Source organism: Neovison vison, chromosome 5 (genome assembly GCF_020171115.1).
Source record: "Neovison vison isolate M4711 chromosome 5, ASM_NN_V1, whole genome shotgun sequence".
Classification (NCBI taxonomy): domain Eukaryota; kingdom Metazoa; phylum Chordata; class Mammalia; order Carnivora; family Mustelidae; genus Neogale; species Neogale vison.
In genome coordinates, this window is record NC_058095.1 from 26,501,185 (window position 1) to 26,520,107 (window position 18,923).

The 18,923-nt window shown below is 51.8% G+C and overlaps 2 protein-coding genes across 6 annotated transcripts in view; one reads left to right on the top strand and one right to left on the bottom strand.

The window, feature by feature from the left end:
• Nucleotides 1-5: 5 nt before the first annotated feature.
• Nucleotides 6-8,257, top strand: MRM3 (mitochondrial rRNA methyltransferase 3). 5 transcript variants are annotated; one of them, XM_044248204.1, is made up of 4 exons: nucleotides 6-332; nucleotides 585-829; nucleotides 3,876-4,043; nucleotides 6,950-8,257. In XM_044248204.1, exons 1-4 carry the CDS (start codon nucleotides 19-21, stop codon nucleotides 7,492-7,494), a joined length of 1,272 nt encoding a protein of 423 aa, XP_044104139.1. In that variant the 5' UTR covers nucleotides 6-18; the 3' UTR covers nucleotides 7,495-8,257. The 5 variants fall into 5 exon arrangements, with proteins under 5 accessions (XP_044104139.1, XP_044104142.1, XP_044104140.1 ...); XM_044248207.1 differs by having other exon boundaries at nucleotides 6-44; XM_044248205.1 differs by having other exon boundaries at nucleotides 14-332; nucleotides 588-829.
• A 3,122-nt stretch (nucleotides 8,258-11,379) lies between these two features.
• The window catches only part of NXN (nucleoredoxin), a 160,788-nt gene continuing 153,244 nt past the window's right edge, over nucleotides 11,380-18,923 (bottom strand). Inside the window, exons 7-8 of the mRNA XM_044248210.1 lie at nucleotides 17,279-17,403; nucleotides 11,380-14,363 (exon numbers count right to left, since the gene is read on the bottom strand). Coding sequence (XP_044104145.1) covers nucleotides 14,181-14,363; nucleotides 17,279-17,403 — 308 coding nt within the window. The 3' untranslated portion in view covers nucleotides 11,380-14,180. The remainder of the gene's footprint in view (nucleotides 14,364-17,278; nucleotides 17,404-18,923) is intronic.

Here is an 18,923-nt window from a genome sequence, read left to right on the forward strand (position 1 = left end):
TCCACGGCGCGGGGGAAGATGGCGGCCCTGGTAAAGGGCTGGAGGTGGGCCACGCGACCGCTGCTGTGGGTGGTCCAAACCTGGGACCTCGACGGGCGGCGGTGGGTCCGGGCGCTGCGGCGGAGCCCGGTGAGGGTGGTGTTTCCATCCGGACAGGTCGTGGAACGGAAGCCCGGTCCTGGGAAGCAGCCCCAGAGGGCTGCGGCTGAGGCCAGTCCCTACGAGCAGCGACCAAATCAGCCGCTTCAGGTGTCCCGATCCCAGACGCCCTGCACCTGGGAAGAGTCGGGGCTTCGCTATGATAAGGCTTTACCCGGGGACAGAAGGCTGAGGTGATGTGTTCCTGAGACTTCTTTTGTATTCTCCTTTCTCTTCCCACCTGCCAGCGGGAACTTAACGTTTTTCCTCCCGTTGGAGGACTTCTCCCGGTATAACCCTCTGGTTTTTATTATGCTTGGAGGGCAGAATAAGTATTTTCTTTGGAATTCGTTTATATCTCTGAAGCTCTTTATGTCTCTTAGAACTAGGTGTGTCTCCGTAACAAGGATGTTGGTTATAACCTGTCTTTTTGTTTCCACCCACAGCAGTGTAATGACAATAGTTAAGTCCAGGCCATTTCGGGAAAAGCAAGGAAAGATTCTGCTGGAAGGCCGCAGGCTGATTGCAGATGCTCTCAAGGCTGGTGCTGTGCCCAAAGTTTTCTTCTTTAGCCGTCTGGAATACATAAAGGAGCTACCCATTGATAAGCTGAAAGGTGTCAGCCTCATTAAGGTGAAATTTGAGGATATCAAGGATTGGTCCGACCTAGTAACACCACAAGGAATAATGGGTCAGTGGTTATACTATGTGTCACTAGAAGTAGAGATCTGGGATTACTTATTCATAATTGACTTAGGGCAACACATTTTATTTGAACCAAATTCAAAATGTTTTCTTAAGACACCCAGAAGAAGGGGCACCTGGGTGGCTCAGATGGTTAAGTCTGCCTGCAGCTCAGGTCATGATCTCCAGGTCCTGGGATCCAGCCCCGCATCAGACTCCCAGCTCAGCGAGGAATCTGCTTCTCCCTCTCCCATTCCCCCTGCTCTCTCTCTCAAACGAGTGAATAAAATCTTTAAAAAAAAAAAAGACACCCACCAAAAATACAGTTCTGAAATCTGTGGATCTTACAGTATTTTCAGTGGAAACTGCAGTCAGTTTTTCTGTCAATTGTATTAATGGTTGTTTACAGTCTCTAGGAATAACCGCTGTTCCTTAAACATTATATTTTTTTAGGTAATTTCTTCAACCTTTAATGTCCAACTAAAATATATAAGAAAATGTTTACAAAAATATTTAGCCCTCCATTTGCACAAGACTTCTGCCAGTGTGGTGATACCTCTCCGGCGCTGACCCCGTTATTCTAGAAGCTTACTTACCAAGGAGTAAGCTGCAAGTTATTACTCTGCTTGGCCCATTGAACAGGAAACCGTGTCTTTATTTGGTTGACTCTAACAAGATTCTAATAGACTGTGGGGTCTATTAGCACTTGGAAGATATTTTTTCTAAATATGGAAAAACTAAATTCTTTTTTTTTAAGATTTTATTTATTTATTTGACAGAGATCACAAGTAGGCAGAGAGGCAGGCAGAGAGCCTGATGTAGGGCTTGACCCTAGGACCCTGGGATCATGACCTGAGCCAAAGGCAGAGGCTTTAACCCTCTGAGCCACCCAGGCACCCCAAAACTGAATTCTTTATATCTTTTTGACATTGGAATTATACCTTAGATCTGATAATTGAATGGCAGTAAGTGGAAAATTTTCTCTTGGATTGTAAGGGGCATTTGGGGCAGGGTCTCTCATATCATTGTGCATGTGTTTCCTTGTGGTAAAGTTCAGTGATTAGTTGGGAGAGGATATTCTGGGGACCATCTCTTGTTCTGTAATCTAGCAAGTCATAAGGATCTGTGACTCTGCGCTTAGAACTCTCTCCCAGGGTGGGGATTTGGGACTGCTAGAGTCCTTCACTTACTCTAAGTGTTTGTGCTCTCGTTAGCTACACTTCTAATTCCTTACTTTATGCTACAGTGCAGGTATCACTCATTTTCACTATGCTTGCCACTTTGGGCCTGTGTGCTTACAGTGGCCAGCCCACCCAGGACTTCTGTAACCCTCCTTGTCATGACTGCTTTCATCATTTCATGACTCTGAAAAATAAATATTATTTAGCTTATTCTTATGTATTATTTATATGGGGGGGGTCGGGCAAAGGGAGAAAGAGGTAAGACCGCCTGTCAGACTTCCAGCACCTCTCTAAAATCCAGTGATAGAAGCAGGGCCTCTGGTAGAGAGCTCTTATCACTACAGCTGATCAGGTAGAAGTTAAAGAACTCCTGAGGCCCCTGCCCCACTGAATGGCAGGCGAGAATTCTACCACTGAACCACCAATGCTGCCCCACTGAATGGTCTTAAAGCTGTCTGTGGCTCCTAAGGGCAGGACCTTTAGACAGGTGCCTAATATCATCCTGGTGCTTTCATTGATGGCTTAGGTGTAGGTATTTATGTGTTCTTGGTGTAAAGAGATTGGACTGGCCTGTGGGGGGGGGGGCGGGAGGCGGGGGGGCAGCAGTTTAGGAGCCTCTGATAACATGAGGATCCCACACACAGCATATATTGATTGTGTTTGCAAGAGTTTTTCATAGGAAATGTTAGGACATGTGCATAGAGATACAGGGATGTTCGCTGCAGGGTTGTTTATAATAGGGGAAAATTGAAAATACGCTAAATGGCAGTCAGTTGGGGAAGAGCTAAATAAACCTGGGATGTTCATGTTACAAAATAACGTGAAGCAGTTAAAATAAGGTAGCTCCGAATGGATCAATGTGGGAAGTTCCCTAAGACATCTTGTGTTAGAGAATTGAATAAGGTTACAGAATAACAGGGTGTGAATCTTTTGTGCAAAAGAAAATAATGCCTCTTTATGGGTAGATGTATATATACGTAGGTAGATGCATGAAACGTTTTGAAGGGATACAGCCTCTGATCCAAAATAGTCATGGGGGGGCGCCTGGGTGGCTCAGTGGGTTAAACCTCTGCCTTTGGTCAAAATAGTTATGGGGGTGAGGGGCACCTGGGTGCTCAGCCGTTAAGGGTCTGCCTTCAGCTCAGGTAATGATCCCTGGGTCCTGGGATCAAGCTCCGCATGGGGCTCCCTGTTCAGCGGGGAGCCTGCTTCTCCCTTTCCTACTCCCCCCTGCTTGTGTTCCCTCTCTCACTGTGTCTATGTCAAATAAATAAAATCTTTTAAAAAAAAGCAAAACAGGGGCGCCTGGGTGGCTCAGTGGGTTAAGCCTCTGTCTTCAGGTCAGGTCATGATCCCAGGGTCCTGGGATCGAGTCCCGCATCAGGCTCTCTGCTCAGCAAGGAGACTACTTCCCTTCCTCTCTCTGCCTGCCTCTCTGTCTACTTGTAATCTCTGTCAAATAAATAAAATCTTTGAAAAAAAAAAAAAGCAAAACAGTTATAGGGGCTGGGTATCACTGGTAGGACTGTATGTGTGAAATCTTTTTTCTTAAGATTTTATTTATTTTTTTGACAGAGAAAGACCACAAGTAGGCAGAGAGGCAGGCAGAGAGAGAGTGGGGGAAGCAGGCTCCCTGCTGAACAGAGAGCCTGATGTGGGGCTCGATCCCAGGACCCTGAGATCATGACCTGACCTGAAGACAGAGGCTTAACCCACCGAGCCACCCAGGTGCCCCTGTATGAATTTTTTTAATCAGAATGTATTCCTGTATTACTCATGTAACTAAATATAGGAAGATGGATAAAGTAATGAAAAGCCAAATAATTTCCTTGGTCACAACATACAAGTGAACCACCTGTTTTATTTCCTCAGGGATTTTTGCCAAACCTGACCATGTTAAGATGACATACCCAGAGACTCAGCTTCGCCACTTGCTGCCCTTATTGTTGATTTGTGACAATCTCCGTGACCCTGGGAACCTGGGGACGATTCTGAGATCTGCTGCTGGGGCTGGCTGCAGCAAAGTATTACTCACCAAAGGTCAGAGCACTTGTTACTGGGTGGGTCAGGTGGCCATTTGTAAGTGAACCAGCTCTGTGGGTAGACACTCATGGATTTGAGTCTTGGATCTGCCCCTTATTAGCTCTATGTGTGAGCAATATTCTGAGTGTTGGTTTCCTCCTCTGTAACATGGTAGATAACAGAATCTGGTAAGACTGGTAACATGGTAGATGACAGAACCTGTTAAGACTGTTTGAAGATTGAGAAGGCATGCATGTGGCGTTCTCAGCACTTGGCTTGGCACGGCACACACTGAGTACTTGAGGAAATGCGGATGCTCTTTTAAAATTATTTTGCTATATTATTAACTGCTATATTATTAACTTAAAATCAGTCAGGGGAAGAAATAGATGCCAGTTTTAAATTTCAAGTCCTTCCTGTAATGATCTTGAGTTACCAAAATATTGGGTACGTGAGACCTTTCTAACTCTTGACCTGCTGAATGCTATAAAAGGAATGATGCAGATGGAGTGTGATTATGAAATTGGGATGCATTTGTCTTAGCCTTGGGATGGGTCAGACACCCCCACACAAGTTAGCCTGATGACATTTCTCTCCTGTCATCAGAAATGGGATGAGTAGGGGGCGCTTGGGTTGCTCAGTCAGTTGGTTAAGCATCTGCCTTTGGCTCGGGTCATGATCCCTTGGTCCTGGGATCCAGCCTTATGTCAGGCTCCCTGCTCAGCGGGGAGTCTGCTTTCCTTCTTCTTCTACCCTTTCCTCTGCCTGCCCCCCCATCCTGCTCTCTTGCTCTCTCAAATAAATAAAAACTTTAAAAAAAAAAAAAAAGAAAAGAAATGAGATGAGCAGGCTTGGTTCGAAAGAGACTTACCTACCACCTGGGACCTACCTAAAAACTGCTTCTTACAACTTGTGAGGAGGGTGGGAGGGAGAGGATCATTCACTGTAAACTAGTAATGACACCCACTGCTGAGACTTGCCTCAGTGGTTTCTTTCAACCCTTTGTCCCTGTCCCACATTGTTGGAATAGGTGGAGTAGATATAGGGACACCAGCATGAAGAGCTCGGTCTGGGGTTCCATCATCAGTACCCTGTCTGCTTAGCCACCCCCATGAGCCAGTGTGGATTTGAAAGTGTACCTCTATATTGCAGGTGGGCGGTTTCCACATTGATGGTAGTGGTGTGGAGAGAGGAGGTGGGGAAGGAGCAGGGAACACTTGGTGTGGTGCCCAGGATGGAGGGTATGAGGGCGAGGGGGGAAATCTCTTGTCCCTTACTCCCCATGGGAAAGGGGTCATGCTGGATGGCTCTCCTCATAGGTCTTGGCCCCTCCCCTGTCCCTCCCTCACCTCCAGCTTCTTGACAGAGAGCCCACCTCCCATCTTTGGGTCCTTGCGGTGTTGGGGGAAGCCTGTTGGTGCAATGTGTGGGCACATTTTAAAATTTGGTTTGCCTACTTTTTTTTTTTTTTTTAAAGATTTTATTTATTTATTTGTCATAGAGAGAGAAGCGAGAGCAAGCATAGGCAGACAGAGTGGCAGGCAGAGGCAGAGGGAGAAGCAGGCTCCCTGCCAAGCAAGGAGCCCGATGTGGGACTCGATCCCAGGATGCTGGGATCATGACCTGAGCCGAAGGCAGCCGCTTTACCAACTGAGCCACCCAGCGTCCCTGGTTTGCCTACTTAACTCTTTCCTGAAGTTTTTGCAGTAATTTAGAATGTAACTTAGAATGCAGAGAGTTATGCTAATGAGTTCGGGGAGGGTGGGCCCCTGGCCTGCAGTCCTGGGAAAGAGCGTGTGCAAGTGGCTTAGCAATTCTTTTTTTTTTTTTTAAGATTATTATTATTATTTTTTTTTTAAGTTTTTATTTGACAGTGATCACAAGCAGGCAGAGAGGCAGGCTGGGGTCAGGGGGAGCAGGCTCCCTGCTGAGCAGAGATTCCCGATGTGGGGCTCCATCCCAGGGTCCTGGGATCATGACCTGAGCCGAAGGCAGAGGCTTTAACCCACTGAGCCACCCAGTTGCCCTGGGCTTAGCAATTCTTTAAGAAGACTTCCTTTAGCCTTGTTACTGTGTTGTGAGAGGGCATGCAGGTGTATGTAGGAGAAGGCTGTTGCCTTGGCTCTCCCTGGATTACTGTAATGGTCCCCATCAATTTTCCCCCTCTCCGGTGGCTTCGCTGCCCTGGTGCAGATTCAGCATTGAAGCCAAATGGGTCTTTCTTTCTAACGCATAAACCGGATTCTGTCACTCCTTTGCTTAAAATCCTTCCACCGCATTATGTTGTCTAATAGATAAAATCCCAAACTTCCTCAGCTTGGCTACCCACCCTCCTTTAAATTGGTCCTTGCCTGCCTCCTGTCTCATCTCCCACTGCACCCCATCCATTATTGGCCAGATCACCTTCCTTACAGGGTTTGGGCTGTGGCGTTCTCGATCACTCCCCCCGCCTTTCTTTGACAGCTTCCTCCTGTCCTTCCAGATCCAGCTCGGGGTCCTGTTCTGTGGGGTGTTTTTCCTGATTGTTCCACTTTGTACCAGGGTTTTCTGTCACCCTGTTCATGCTGCTTTTACGTCAATCGCTGATATCGTAGTCGTGTTCAGATATTGTCCCAACACTGTTGCCCACTCTGCCACTTGAGGTTGGGGCTTTAATACTCTTTGCATCTCCTGTACAGTGTCTGGCTCAGGTGGATGGTCCTGTTGAAGGCAGGAAAAAAGTCTGTTCCAGCACTAGCAGGAATTCATCCTGTGGTCCCTTTGCTGGACGCTGCCATAATTAGGGAGGCAGAGGTCCCAGCTCTCAAGAAGGCTTCAGTAGGACATTTTTTGCTTTCTTTCCTGACCCAGAATTAATCTGATTTATTCAAAAGTCCCCTTGTCTGGGAGGGTTTGTAATCCTCATTGAATCCTGTCTTTTCTAGGCTGTGTGGATGCCTGGGAGCCCAAAGTGCTACGGGCAGCGATGGGTGCACACTTCCAGGTGCCCATCATCAATAATCTGGACTGGGAAACCTTGCCCAACTACCTGCCCACAAACACCCGGGTCTACGTGGCTGACAACTGTGGCCTTCATGCCCAGGCCCAGATGTCTAATAAAGCCAGTGACCATGGCTGGGTATGTGAGCGACGACTTTCAAGGCTGCACAAGTATGAGGAAGAGGTGGAGGAGGAGGAAGATGATCTAGAACCTGGAGCCGGTAAAGCCTGGCTCCCTGAACTTGAGGTCCAGAGCTATGACTTGGACTGGACAGAGGCACCAGCAGCTGTGGTGATAGGTGGGGAGACCCACGGCTTGAGCCTGGAGTCCCTGCAGTTGGCCGAGAGCACCAGGGGCAAGCGGCTGCTAATCCCCGTCGTGCCTGGTGTGGACAGCCTGAACTCGGCTATGGCTGCGAGCATCCTGCTTTTTGAAGGGAAGAGACAACTGCGTGTGAAGGCAGAACACTCGAGCAGGGACAGGAGTTAACCACTGAGAGGGAACCTGGAAGTCAGTCCTTGATTTAAGGGGGTCCCAGCCCCTCCTGCATTGTTAGGAGATAGGCAGAGGCAGTAACTTGTGGCTTCCCAGGCCACATCCAGGAGGCAAGCGGTGGGCAAGGTGCTATTATATGGTTACTGGAAAAATAAGAATCTCCAAGGGTCTCTGCTTATCCTCAAGAACAACAAGGGTGAGAATTCTTCCTGAGCTATCCCCCTGCTCCCTAACAAAACTTCCTCTTGAGAGAACCCAGAGATCGAGCATGACTTGTGTCCCAACTGGTGGCAGCGAGGGATTGCTTTGATACATTTGAGGGGAGCGGTTTTGGCAGGAACAGTCCCAGGCGGACTGTGATCTAGTAGGCCCAGGACCTCATGCAGATGTTCCATGCCTGTGGCCCGCACATTGTTCTTGAGCCCCTCCATGCCCTGTCAGCTTTTAGAAAGTTGGAGGACCCATAGCCTTTGTGCTGTGCTGAGCCCACCAAGACTGGGGCCTGACCCTCTAGCTTCACAGAGCCGTACTGCCAGGCCCACCAGCGGGCTGAATCTGGGAGGCAGCACGGGGACCTCTACCACTGGAGTCCGTCGACATTTGTTCTCAACACCTTAGAAAAGTACTAAGAAAGCAGAGGTCACGAACAGGAAGTTCATGCCTTTCCAGCATGAAACCGCTCTCCTGCAGCTTTGTCCTGGATTATTTGTTCTGCTGATTCTTGTTACAAAATAAAGGTCAATGAAAGAGCAACAAACCCTATGCCTTGTTCCAGTAAAAACAAAACTGTAAAAAGAAGTATATCTATCCCGTAACTCTCAGCCTATTTTGTCACATCAGGTGAAAGAAATTTACATCCCATTCACTTTGCAGTCAGTGGCTCATATACCATGACTTGTGAGTTCTTCCTGCATATTTTTTTTTTTTTTAAGATTTTATTTCTTTATTTGACAGAGAGAGATCACAAGTAGGCAGAGAGGCAGGCAGAGAGAGAGGAGGAAGCAGGCTCCCTGCTGAGCAGAGAGCCTGATGTGGGACTCGATCCCAGGACCTCAGATCATGACCTGGGCAGTGGCTTAACCCACTGAGCCACCCAGGTGCCCCTCTTCCTGCATATTTGTGATGATCAGTCAGCAGAGCAGAGGGCGCGCTTTCCTTTCTTCAAAATGACTACAGGGGAAGCAGGTGGTGGCGGAGTTTTTTGAACGATGATAGAAAATTGCTCTCTTACATTCTTTTCCATCTGAAGGCCAACATTTGTTTTTTTGCCACTTCCCCAGGAAATCAGAATAAAAAATGAACAGTACATGACAAGCACGGGCTCAGAGATGCTGTGGGATGGTTGGTCCCCGGGCTCCTCGCCTTTGTGCGGAGCGAGCACTGTGGGTGATTTTTGCCACAAGGTGGCAGCCGTGCTTCAAAGCCACTCCCAGCCCTTAAGGAGGGGACGTGTTTCGTGGATTCAAGTTGTTGGAAATGCTGGAGTGGGTCTCTCTCCACAGAGAGCAGGCCTGTGTTCTTGTGTTCAGAGAGGCAGAAGGTGGAGAAACATCCAGCTTCTAATTCTCAGCAGAATCTGAGGCCTAGGTAGATGTTGGGCCAAACACTAAGGAGGAATCAGAAGTGGGAAGTGGCTGCAGTAAGGAAAAGTGGCCCAACTCCTTCCCTGGAGTGGAACGTCTGGGAGGGCAGCTCTGGGCAAATGCTGCTGTCCATGGACACCTGCAACTCCCCTTGGGAACCCTCACCCTGGTTTGGAGCTTCGGGGCAGGGAGAGCTGCAGAGCCCTTTCCCAGCCCCCCAGCCCCACAGGCCAGCTGCTATTAGAATCCTGTCCTTAAGGCCCAGAGGGTGAGCAGACCTCTGGGGACAGGTTTCCACCAGTTTCACCTGGGACCTCCTACCCCTTGCCCCATGGTTGATGAACACCTACTGTATCCCTCCAAGCTGAGCTGCTTTTAGCTCTACTTTGGACATCTTGCCCCTTGAAGGCCCCAGCAGCAGCACCTCACCGGGGGTCCTAGGACTAGTGCTGAAAGCCACCAGCTGTGCTGCAGGGCCCAGATGTCCCTCTCCCCACCAATCCTGAGGCCCAGCCCCTCACCCCACTCTTCCCCAGGAGCAGATCTGGCTGGCTCACTTAAAACAATTTTAGGAAACACTCACATAGGCATCTTTAAATTCCAGGAACTTACATTCTGTCTTCCATCAGTGAACACGCAGAGGTAATGAGCTAGAAGCCAAGTGAACGGATGAGCTCTTTATTGCTGTGGGCAACTGAAAGTCTGAACAAGGTTGCCCTGTTTTGTCGGTGCGGCTGAGACAGAGCAAGCTGGACCGCCCTAGCTGGACTCAGGAAGCCTCAGCCAAGGCCAACGCTCAGGGGCCAGGCGTAACCGCGTCTGTTGCAGATGGCACTGGTTCTCTTCCTACTATGTTTGTTGTAGGGAAGCTACCTTCAGCTGAAACCGCCTGTTTGGAGGGCCCTCAAAGCTGCTGCTACTTTAGAATGCAAGAAGGGAATAGGGTTGGGGAGGGGACAAGGTTGCAGCAGGCTCGGGCCTCCCAACTTCCCTGTGATGGGAGGTATGTATGTGTGTTGGGGTGGGGGGGCGGGGGGGTGCATACTGACTGCAGACCAGGAGGCATTGTGGCTCCTGACTCAGGGACTTCTTCCACATCCTGTGATGCCCAAAGATTTCCTTTTTAGCCTTGGGTCCCAACATCATGCCTCCTACTGAATCCTAGTTCTAGCTTGTGTGGGTGACTGGCTTGTGTGAGGCACGAGCACCCAGGAATCTGGACTTGGGGCTGCCTGCCTCCTTTGGGCTACATACTGGCCGACAGGCTTCCATGAGTTGGTACGTTTAACAGAAGTCCAACAGTCCTTCAGAACAAGTCCTACCCAACTACAACCACACACTTCCTGGCTTGGGAAGTATTCCAAACCCCCAAGGGGCTGGAACACATCGTACCTTAAACAAAGCAGATTTTCTTCATGCTTTCACATTTGAGGCATACCCAGGACATCCTAATGTCATAGTTCCCCTACTAGATGGGAAAATCCCAGCCATAAAGTAGACCCAACATAAAATTGTCCTGCAAACCGCCCTCTGCCTCCTAGAAAATATATCCTTTGCACCATTTACTAACATTAAACAATCAAGAATGAAGCTAATAGGCAACGGCCATTTGTCAACAAAGATTTCTCCCTTGGGCGACCAGCTTGGATATAAGCCATGGAGTCAGCAAAGAGGGAGCCTGGGTGCCTGGCTGGCTCAGTGGGTTAAGCCTCTGCCTTTGGCTCAGGTCATGATCTCAGGGTCCTTCGATCAAGCCCCGCATTGGGCTGTCTGCTCAGGGAGCCTGTCTGCCTGCCTCTCCGACTACTTGTGATCTCTGTCAAATAAAATCTTTAAAAAAAAAAAAGGGTGGTTCAGGGAAGTTGAAAGATCCCAAGCTCTGGGCCTCGGGGTCAGTCCTCTGTTCACACGGCACCACCCAAAGGAGCCACAGAGGGCCACTGTGGAAGCTCCCCACCATCCACATGAGGCCATGTTCTAGTCCTACGGGGCTAGCACTGGCCTCCCCAGCCTGGCCCAGGGAGAGGGCTTATAATCAGGATGTGTCTGCACCTGTGTGCTGGGGGCTGGGCCAGATGCCTGCTCAGATCCCTCCCGGAGCTACGAGCCAAGTCTACACACAAGTGCAGGTGTGTGCACGTGTGCGCGCGCACACACACACACGAACACTTGGTATTCTCCCTAAGCTGACATCGGTCTGGGTCCTGCTGATCTGATCTTGGACCATGGTTCTGTCTCTAGATCACTGCAGAGTTCCGTTTGCTACCCCAGAACAAGGCAGCAGGAGGAGAGAACAGCTTTTTTGTGTCTTTAATTAGGCAAGAGGCAAAAACAAAGTCTGGCTGAAAATTTACCACTTGAATCTTGGCTGATGCCAAAGACAGTACCAGCTCCCTGTGCTTGGGTAAGCAAGAGCCACTGAATTTGAGGATATGCTTGGCGATGGTGGGTGGGTTGGGGTTGGGGTTGAGGGGGAAGCAGGCAGCCACCTCACTCCTAGAAAGGAAGCTTCAGTTGCACCCTGGCATTTAGCGCTGCCCACTGTATGTACCAATTCCAAACACACTCCCTTTCTCTTAACCGGATCTTTATTGTTGGGGATAGATTTTTAAAAAAAAAAAAAAGTCTCATCTCTGTTGTAAAAATGGGTAGAACAGGATATGGAGGTCATTGTGGTGAGCACAAGATCTGGAACCCCAGGGTGGCATCTTTCCCTCCCACCTTCCTGCCTCCAGGCACGGTTTCTCTCGTTTCCCTCGCTGCTGACCGAAGCCCTTGAATAGATCACAGCTGGGGTTTTAACCTGCTTCCAATTAGTGACAAGAATTAAGGTACCTTGGAGCTGCTTAGTGGGACTTGGGAAGCCACCCACATTGTCTGCATCAAGAACCTTGAGGATCTCTGGCACTAATGAGACGGGGTTTTGCTGGCATCGGTGAAGTAGTCTGCCCCCAGCGTCTGCCCTCAGGGCTGCCATATATACCCAGAACTTTCTTGTTGTAAACCTTCCCACTGATCTCAACCCACATGCCGCTCTAAAAGGGGAATTCTGGTGACAAGGATCGAGTGGCCCTTAAGGGGCAGTAGTTCAGTCAGCCCTGTAAGGCCCTAGAAGAATCACAGATGACCTAATTTGTCTGCTGCAGGGACTTACAGGGACCCGTCACGGGACTGGGTTCCTTCTGCACCAGAAGAGAAGAGACTTCTCTTCTCGGGCTATCATGATACAGGACACAGGCAGAAGTCCAAGGAACTCCATCTTCCAAGTGAGGGGAGTTCACCTTGTCCTTGCATCCGCCACACTCCCAGAGGAGAGTTCCCAGAGAAGTCCCTAGCCCAGGCTAGAACTAGGGTTGCCCCTTCTTCACAGGGAGAGCTGCATGGGGTTCCCTGTTTTGGCAACTGGCCTTGGGCTTCAGAGCATGTGCTCCCCTGTGGGGAGAGAATGAGCACCAGTGTCCACAAGGAGGCCTTTGATCGGGGAATCCACCCGCTGCCAGCGCCGAGCAGACCCAGGAGAGATGGCAGCCAGAGCTCCAGCAGGGATCTGCCTGTGGTCTGCTAAGCCAAAGGAGCTCCCTGGCCTTAGATGACCAGTTCTTGACAATTCTGAAACACCGCTACTAAAGCCTCCAAGGAAAGTCAAGAGGATCTTGTATGTCCCCCCGCCCCTCCCCAGAGCCCAGCACCACGAGCAAAAAGATTTTTGTTACTAAGCACAGGAAGGGCCAAGTTGTTGATAATGTCCAGAGATGCCTGCTTTATTTCTCGCTAAGCGGAAGCATTTCAGGCTTGTGACAAGTGACTGATTACCAGCTAACTCCGAACCTCCAAACTACGAATCAACAATCAAGTCAGCAAGGAGCAGTGCTGTTAACAGCTGACAGGGGTCTGGGGGACAAGTGGAGCCAAGGGTAAGGCCTGTGATCGCATGAAAGACCCTAACGCCTGGTTAAGAGGGGCCCAAACCCTGTGAACCCCTAGGTGAAGCCCTCCACCCCAAGTGCCAAGGACACAGCTGTTAACTTCCTTCTGTGGGAGCCAAGCTACCTGAGCCTAGCCGCGTGCATCCGAGGCCCACTTTTAGTGGACACGTCCTCTGCTCCCCCTGCTACCTTAGGACACAGCTCTTTGTGCAGGTTCTTAGAAAAAAAAGCTAGGCTTCTGGTAATTTCTTATCTCTTTTTAGTTCTGCTTTGAAAAGAAAAGAGGGATGACGGGTAACCAAAGGGGGACACAGGTACCTCGGCAGAGCTGCAGCGGCCCCAGGCCCAGAGCTGGGCTGAGTCAGAGGTCTGTGCCGGCGAGGCGGGGCTCCTCTAAGGACACAGGGCCGGGTGCCTCCCGGGAAGCTGTCCAAGAGGGGGGGATTTATGAACAAAACTCCAAGACCATAGAGGCTGTCCGTATGAAAAGGCAGAAACTTGGAGAGGTAAGATCCAGGAAGAAAGATGTAAGGAAAAAATGAGAGGCTCGTTCTTATCACGCGGTAGGAGCTCAGAGGAAGACACCACTACATGAATCACTACCAGAGCTATGCTTTTTCTCCCCGAGAAAGAACACGAGCTTCCTTTGAGATCTTGAGATCCCCTGGCCCAAGAAACGACTGCAAAGCTGGTGTTTTCCCCTCACACCAAGAGAGAAGTCACTTAGGAGAAAGGAGGTTCTTGTCAGCAGCTCCCTTTCCCTCATTGAGCTGTGCTGGGGCCTGCGCAAGCGTGCGGACACCAGGGGTGGGACCAGAGCTCCAGTGTGCTGTCCCTCCATATTCGTTCGGCACAAGACCACCCGGCAAATACTTCGCCGAGAGCTAGTGACCGGGAGCAGGCCGCAGTCCTGGTTCTGGCCGGGTTCTGCCAGCCCTGTGGATCCCAAGCAGAGTCTCCAGACACGATGGGGTTCTTCTGCTGTGGAGAGGAGGTGCACCTTGGGGTGCTGAGGAGTTAATGCAGAAAACAAGGCACCACAGAGAGGTTGGACACTTGGGTTGTGTGATTCGGGACACGCTGGAAAAGTCCAAGGGTGGAGGGGAGGAGAGGGAGAAGGAAGAGGAGAAGACCGAGTTTTTAAATAACATCTCCTGAGGCTGGAGCCCCCTTAGATGGGCTCTGGTTTGAGCTTTTCTGCTAGGAAGTCATTCACAAAGGCCTCCACAATGGCGGGGGTGATCTCTTCCACGTCCATCACGTACTTGGCCCGGGCCGACATGTCCAGAATGGTGAGCAAAGGGGCGGCCTCGGGCAGGTTGGTGTAATCGCGCAGGGAGTCAGTCATGTCATCCTGGAAGTTACCAGAGGGAGAGAAAACCAGTCAGTCTTCGAGAAAGAGGGTAGAGCGTCCCCTGCGGCATCCCCCCCAGATGGCATCCCCTCCAGTGTCCTGAAGAGTGGGTGGCCCCCGGGAAAGATGGGCTCTCAGAGAACAGGGAGCAGCGGACTCGACCCTGCCTTGGAGAATACTCTGCATCTCACCAGACCACCAGACAAGTCCTCTTTTTTCATTAGCAGAGAAGCAACCTCCGCTTGCGAAAAATACGTTGTCCTTTAATGACTTCTTTTTGCCATTATCTCTTCAATTATCTGCAGCCCCACTCTGGGTATCTGAGGCCAATCTGGACTTCCAACTCTGGAATGATGTGAACAGAAATGGCTCACTGTCCCCATCCCACCCCTGAGGTTTAGGGGGCAGGAGCTGCAGAGCCAGTTCAGAAGACAGGGTTCATGAAGCTTATACGGGTGCCTGTACTGACCATACATTCCCACGGACTGGACTGTCCAGGTGAATTTCCCTTACTAAGTATAAAAGCAAACCCAGAACCCCGAAGACTAGTAGAAGAATTTGTAAGGGAGCAAACATCTCAGACCACCTCTCATTTGAGAGCAGGAAACGGACTCCACCCTCCCACCCCAAGGCCATCTCCCTATAAAACAGCACACACAGCCTTCTGAAGTGGAGGAAAGCCCAGGTCCCTCTGCACAGGAAGGGCTCGGGGCACGCCTGGCCTTAAATGCTGGCGAGCAGGAGGCACGAAATTTACCACTCACTGGTTTCTCAGACAAAAACCATTCCTTTTTCAAAGGGCAGATCTTTAGGAAGATGATTAGAAATGGCACACACTTCCAGCAACGCCCGGTGATGCAGCATCTCTGTTCCTGTTGACCCCCCCGCAGGCCCTCCGTGTGGGTTCATCAACCATCTCCAGGATAAGCAGAAGGGAAGCTCCTGGAAGACGACGGTCCACCGAACTCTCATTAGGAGGTCTGGGCCAAGCTGAGCATAGTGCTGTAGCCCTTCCCCTCTCCCTTGGAAGAAACCACGGGGAGATGAATTTTAATGTCTACTAAGGCTTCAGTGGGATGACTTCTGCCCTCAAAACACGACAAATGCCCTTAGCTCCAGGAGGAGTGGGAGACGGTCAGAGTCCTGGCTCAGAAGTGCCCCGTCAGTGCCTGATGACCCAGCACCCCATGCCCAGCCCCTTCCATGCCGCCTGGCTTCTGAGCATGGAGGGCCAGGGAATGGGACTAAGAGAGCTGCAAGGTCAGGAGCCCAGGTCAAGTGCACAGCAAGGACAGGATGGCAAGGTGGGGAGCTGGACAGCAGAGGATTCTGTCAGACCCTCCCCCATCCTGGCACAGGCATCCTGCCCTTGGGTCCTGGCCACCTGCAGGACCCCATGGACAGGAGTGAGAACACTGCCTCAGGGGGTCCCACTGACCACACACTGTCTTTTGCACAACCCACTTAATGTGTGGCTCTGATAAGTCACTTCTGTAAGCCCAGACCTTGTCCCCTGTAAAATGCATTCAAGAACAACGCGCTCGGGGTTAGGTGCCAGCCAACAGATGAGCCAGCAAGTGCGCATGCCCGGCGGGCGCCCTCCAAGCCTCACTCTGCTCATCTGTGAAACATAATGACGCCGTTCCCAGTCTGGGGGGGTGGGGCGGAGGGGAGGAACATGGGATGGTGCCCATCAAGCTTGCTGCCTCGTACACAGAAGACCCAAATGCGCCTTTTCAGTCACATGCCTAATGCACTCACTGGAGCTCCCCAGCCCCACCCCTGCCCCCTGGCTCCGCTAGTCTGTTGTGCACCCATCTCTCCTCTCACAGCCGTCTGAAAGGGGTTAGAGTTTAATACATTCAGAGCAGCCTCCATTTGTGCTTTGTGTGGAGGGGGCTTGTGTCGCCCCAAGGCAGGGCCCTGTGAACCTGCTTTGTTCCCTCCACCCAGCAGCAGAGCAGGGGGGAATTTAGCTGCCTGCGAGGGGCCCGGCAGGGCTGAGCAGGGGTGACTATTGAGACGGTGATGAATGGGTGGTGGTTCGGGGTGTCTGGACATGTGGGCTCTCGGGAGACCCCAATGGCACGGCGTGAAATGAGTGCCGGGCTCCGACCCCCTGGGGATACAGATGGGCAGAAAGAAGGCAGGGGGCTTCCAAAAGGGTGTCTGTCCATCACCAGGTTTGGGCCGGCGCTGAGATGGGGCGGGGGGAGATGGCGGAGCATGCGTGGATGGGCCGCCTGGGGGTGGGGACCGAGTCAGAGCAGCGACAGCCATCTTACAGGGACTCCTGCATTGCTGGGATAGAGGCTCTGGCCCCCTGCAGGAGCTGGCCCAGCTCAGCACCAGGCCTTCTCACCCTGTGAGAAGTCCTCTGCGCAGTCCATCCCTGATGGAGGCCCTCAAGAGACAAGGCCTGGGGCTAGAAGAGACTGGGACAGCAGCAGTGTCCAACCTAGCACCCTCCCCGGGGGGCTGGGGAAATACAGGTCTGAGTCGTGGGTATTGCCGGCCATAGGAAGCGCCCACTCTGCAGGCCAGGGCCCAGAGACTGGCCATGCAGTCGCTTTGTAAAGCATCCCGGGCCTGGTTTGGACCCAGCCAGGAGGGAGGGAGTGCTGCTGACCATCTTTGTGGCTGCCACTCTTCCTAGCAGCCTGGGGAGCAGCCCTTTCCCAGGAGGGCACCCCGGTGGCTCCGAGGCTGCCGAGTGGCAAATGAGGGAAGAAGGTACAGCAGCCACAGGAAATGGTTTTCCGTATGGGATGACACACTTTTTCATGCCACATCTGTCTGTGGGTTCTTCACCCCAGATCCTGGGGTTCCTTCTAACATCCCCTAGAGCTGCATCATGCACTTCCCAAAAGTTGGTCTGCTGAGCAGCCCGTGGGCCAGGCCCCAGCGGCACCTACCTCCCCCGCCACAAAGAACAGAAGTGGGGCCTCCTCCTCTTTGGCTTTGTACTTGGCAATGATCTTCTCGGCTATTGGCTGGATCAGCTGCTTGGCTGCCTCAGACTCCCCATCATCCTCAGAATCTGTAATGGGGAGAGAGAGACGTGAGAAGCACTGGTTTGTGGAACAGATGGAGTGGCGCCCCCTGAGGGAGCTGGGTCCAGGGCCTGAGATGCCCATTTGGGAAGCCCCTGCGCGGAAGCAACATTTCCCCTGGGACACAGGCCTTGCCTCCGGGGTACATGAGGCGGTGTGGGGGGGCGGGCGTAGGGGGAGTCCGAGGCGCATGCGCACCACTGCACTGTGCTCCCACAGGAACAACTCACTGACACCCCAGACACCGCTATTCTTTCCACCGAATTCATCACAAACTGGCCTTGGAAGCTGAGCTTCCCCGAAGCCAGGACCTAAGGTCCTTGTAGTTTTTCTCTCAATCACAGAACCACAGAATGATCTCAGATCTGACCTCCTACTGAAGATGGCAGAAGGGGTGGTAGCTGGGGCAGTGAGGAGGGGGTCAGGACTACAGTCCAGTCTGCAGCTTTGTGGCAATGGGGAGGCACTGGGACTCCTGGAAAGCCAACTTCATGGCTGGCTGGACTCATCAGGGAGAGGATGGACTGCCTTCCCTAAATGCCCCAGAGTCCCTGTTAGTCATCTCTTGCCTCCAATGAAAGAACAGCGGGGGAGCAACTCCGGGGGGCCCTGGGGCTCACTTCCACAGGAACTTGTAACCCAGAACAAGACAACTCTCTGAGTGGCAAAGCAGGGAAGGGGAGGCAGGCAGCAGGACTTTCATCCAGGAATGCCACATGGCCCCAGGGGCCCGCAGCGTACAGCCGTGGCAGGACCTATTCCTGACTCACATCCAACCCGCTCTGTGATGCTGGGAACTCGCTTTCCCTCTCTGGGACTTCCTAACCAACATCTAGAGAGGGCCTGTGAGATGCAACTGTCCCTCAGTTCAAAATGATTCCCTAGAGGCCCTGCAATGTGGGTATGTGAGCCAGCGGCAGGGAGCAAAGCCCCGAGGACAAGGATTCCCCAAGACCATCCTTCCCCAGGAGACCTCTTTTCTCCAAGCACAGTGACCAACTTGCAAGTCAGTTTGCAGGCTTCTACACCAGATTTCCAGAGCACCTCCCCTACCCACCCCATCAACTGAATGGGTTTCGCAACATCTCAGCCATGGATCCTAGGACTCCAAATTATTTGGAGTTGGAGCTGAGTAACATGTCCCAAGGCAGAAGGTGAGGTGGCGCCTGACCAGCAGTCGCTCCTTTGCAGAAGGAACAGGGGTCGTCCCACAGGGCTACAGGGAGCCTGGAGTGAATGTTCTGGTGTCCTCCTGCCCCGCAGAACAGCCCCCCACTGAACAGAGAGTGGGGAGACTGAGAGGGACACCTGGCCTGAGATGCGGCCCTGTGGCTAGGGTGGGGGTGGGGCCTTCGCCCAAGGGAAACCAGCCTGCAGCTGCTGCAGCAGGCTTCCTTCCAACAATGGGTCTGGTCGTGGGGGCCCGGCTCCAGCCTGACCTATTCTTCCCAGCCGGCAGTCTAGAAAGGAAAGCACAGAGCCAGTTCCCAGAACCCCTCCCGCAGGG

Coding starts and splice junctions, on each gene's coding strand:
- MRM3 (XM_044248204.1), top strand. CDS start 19: ATGGCGGCCCTGGTAAAGGGCTGGAGGTGGGCCACGCGACCGCTGCTG. Junction 830..3,875: donor AACACCACAAGGAATAATGG/GTCAGTGGTTAT, acceptor TTATTTCCTCAG/GGATTTTTGCCAAACCTGAC. Junction 4,044..6,949: donor CAAAGTATTACTCACCAAAG/GTCAGAGCACTT, acceptor TGTCTTTTCTAG/GCTGTGTGGATGCCTGGGAG.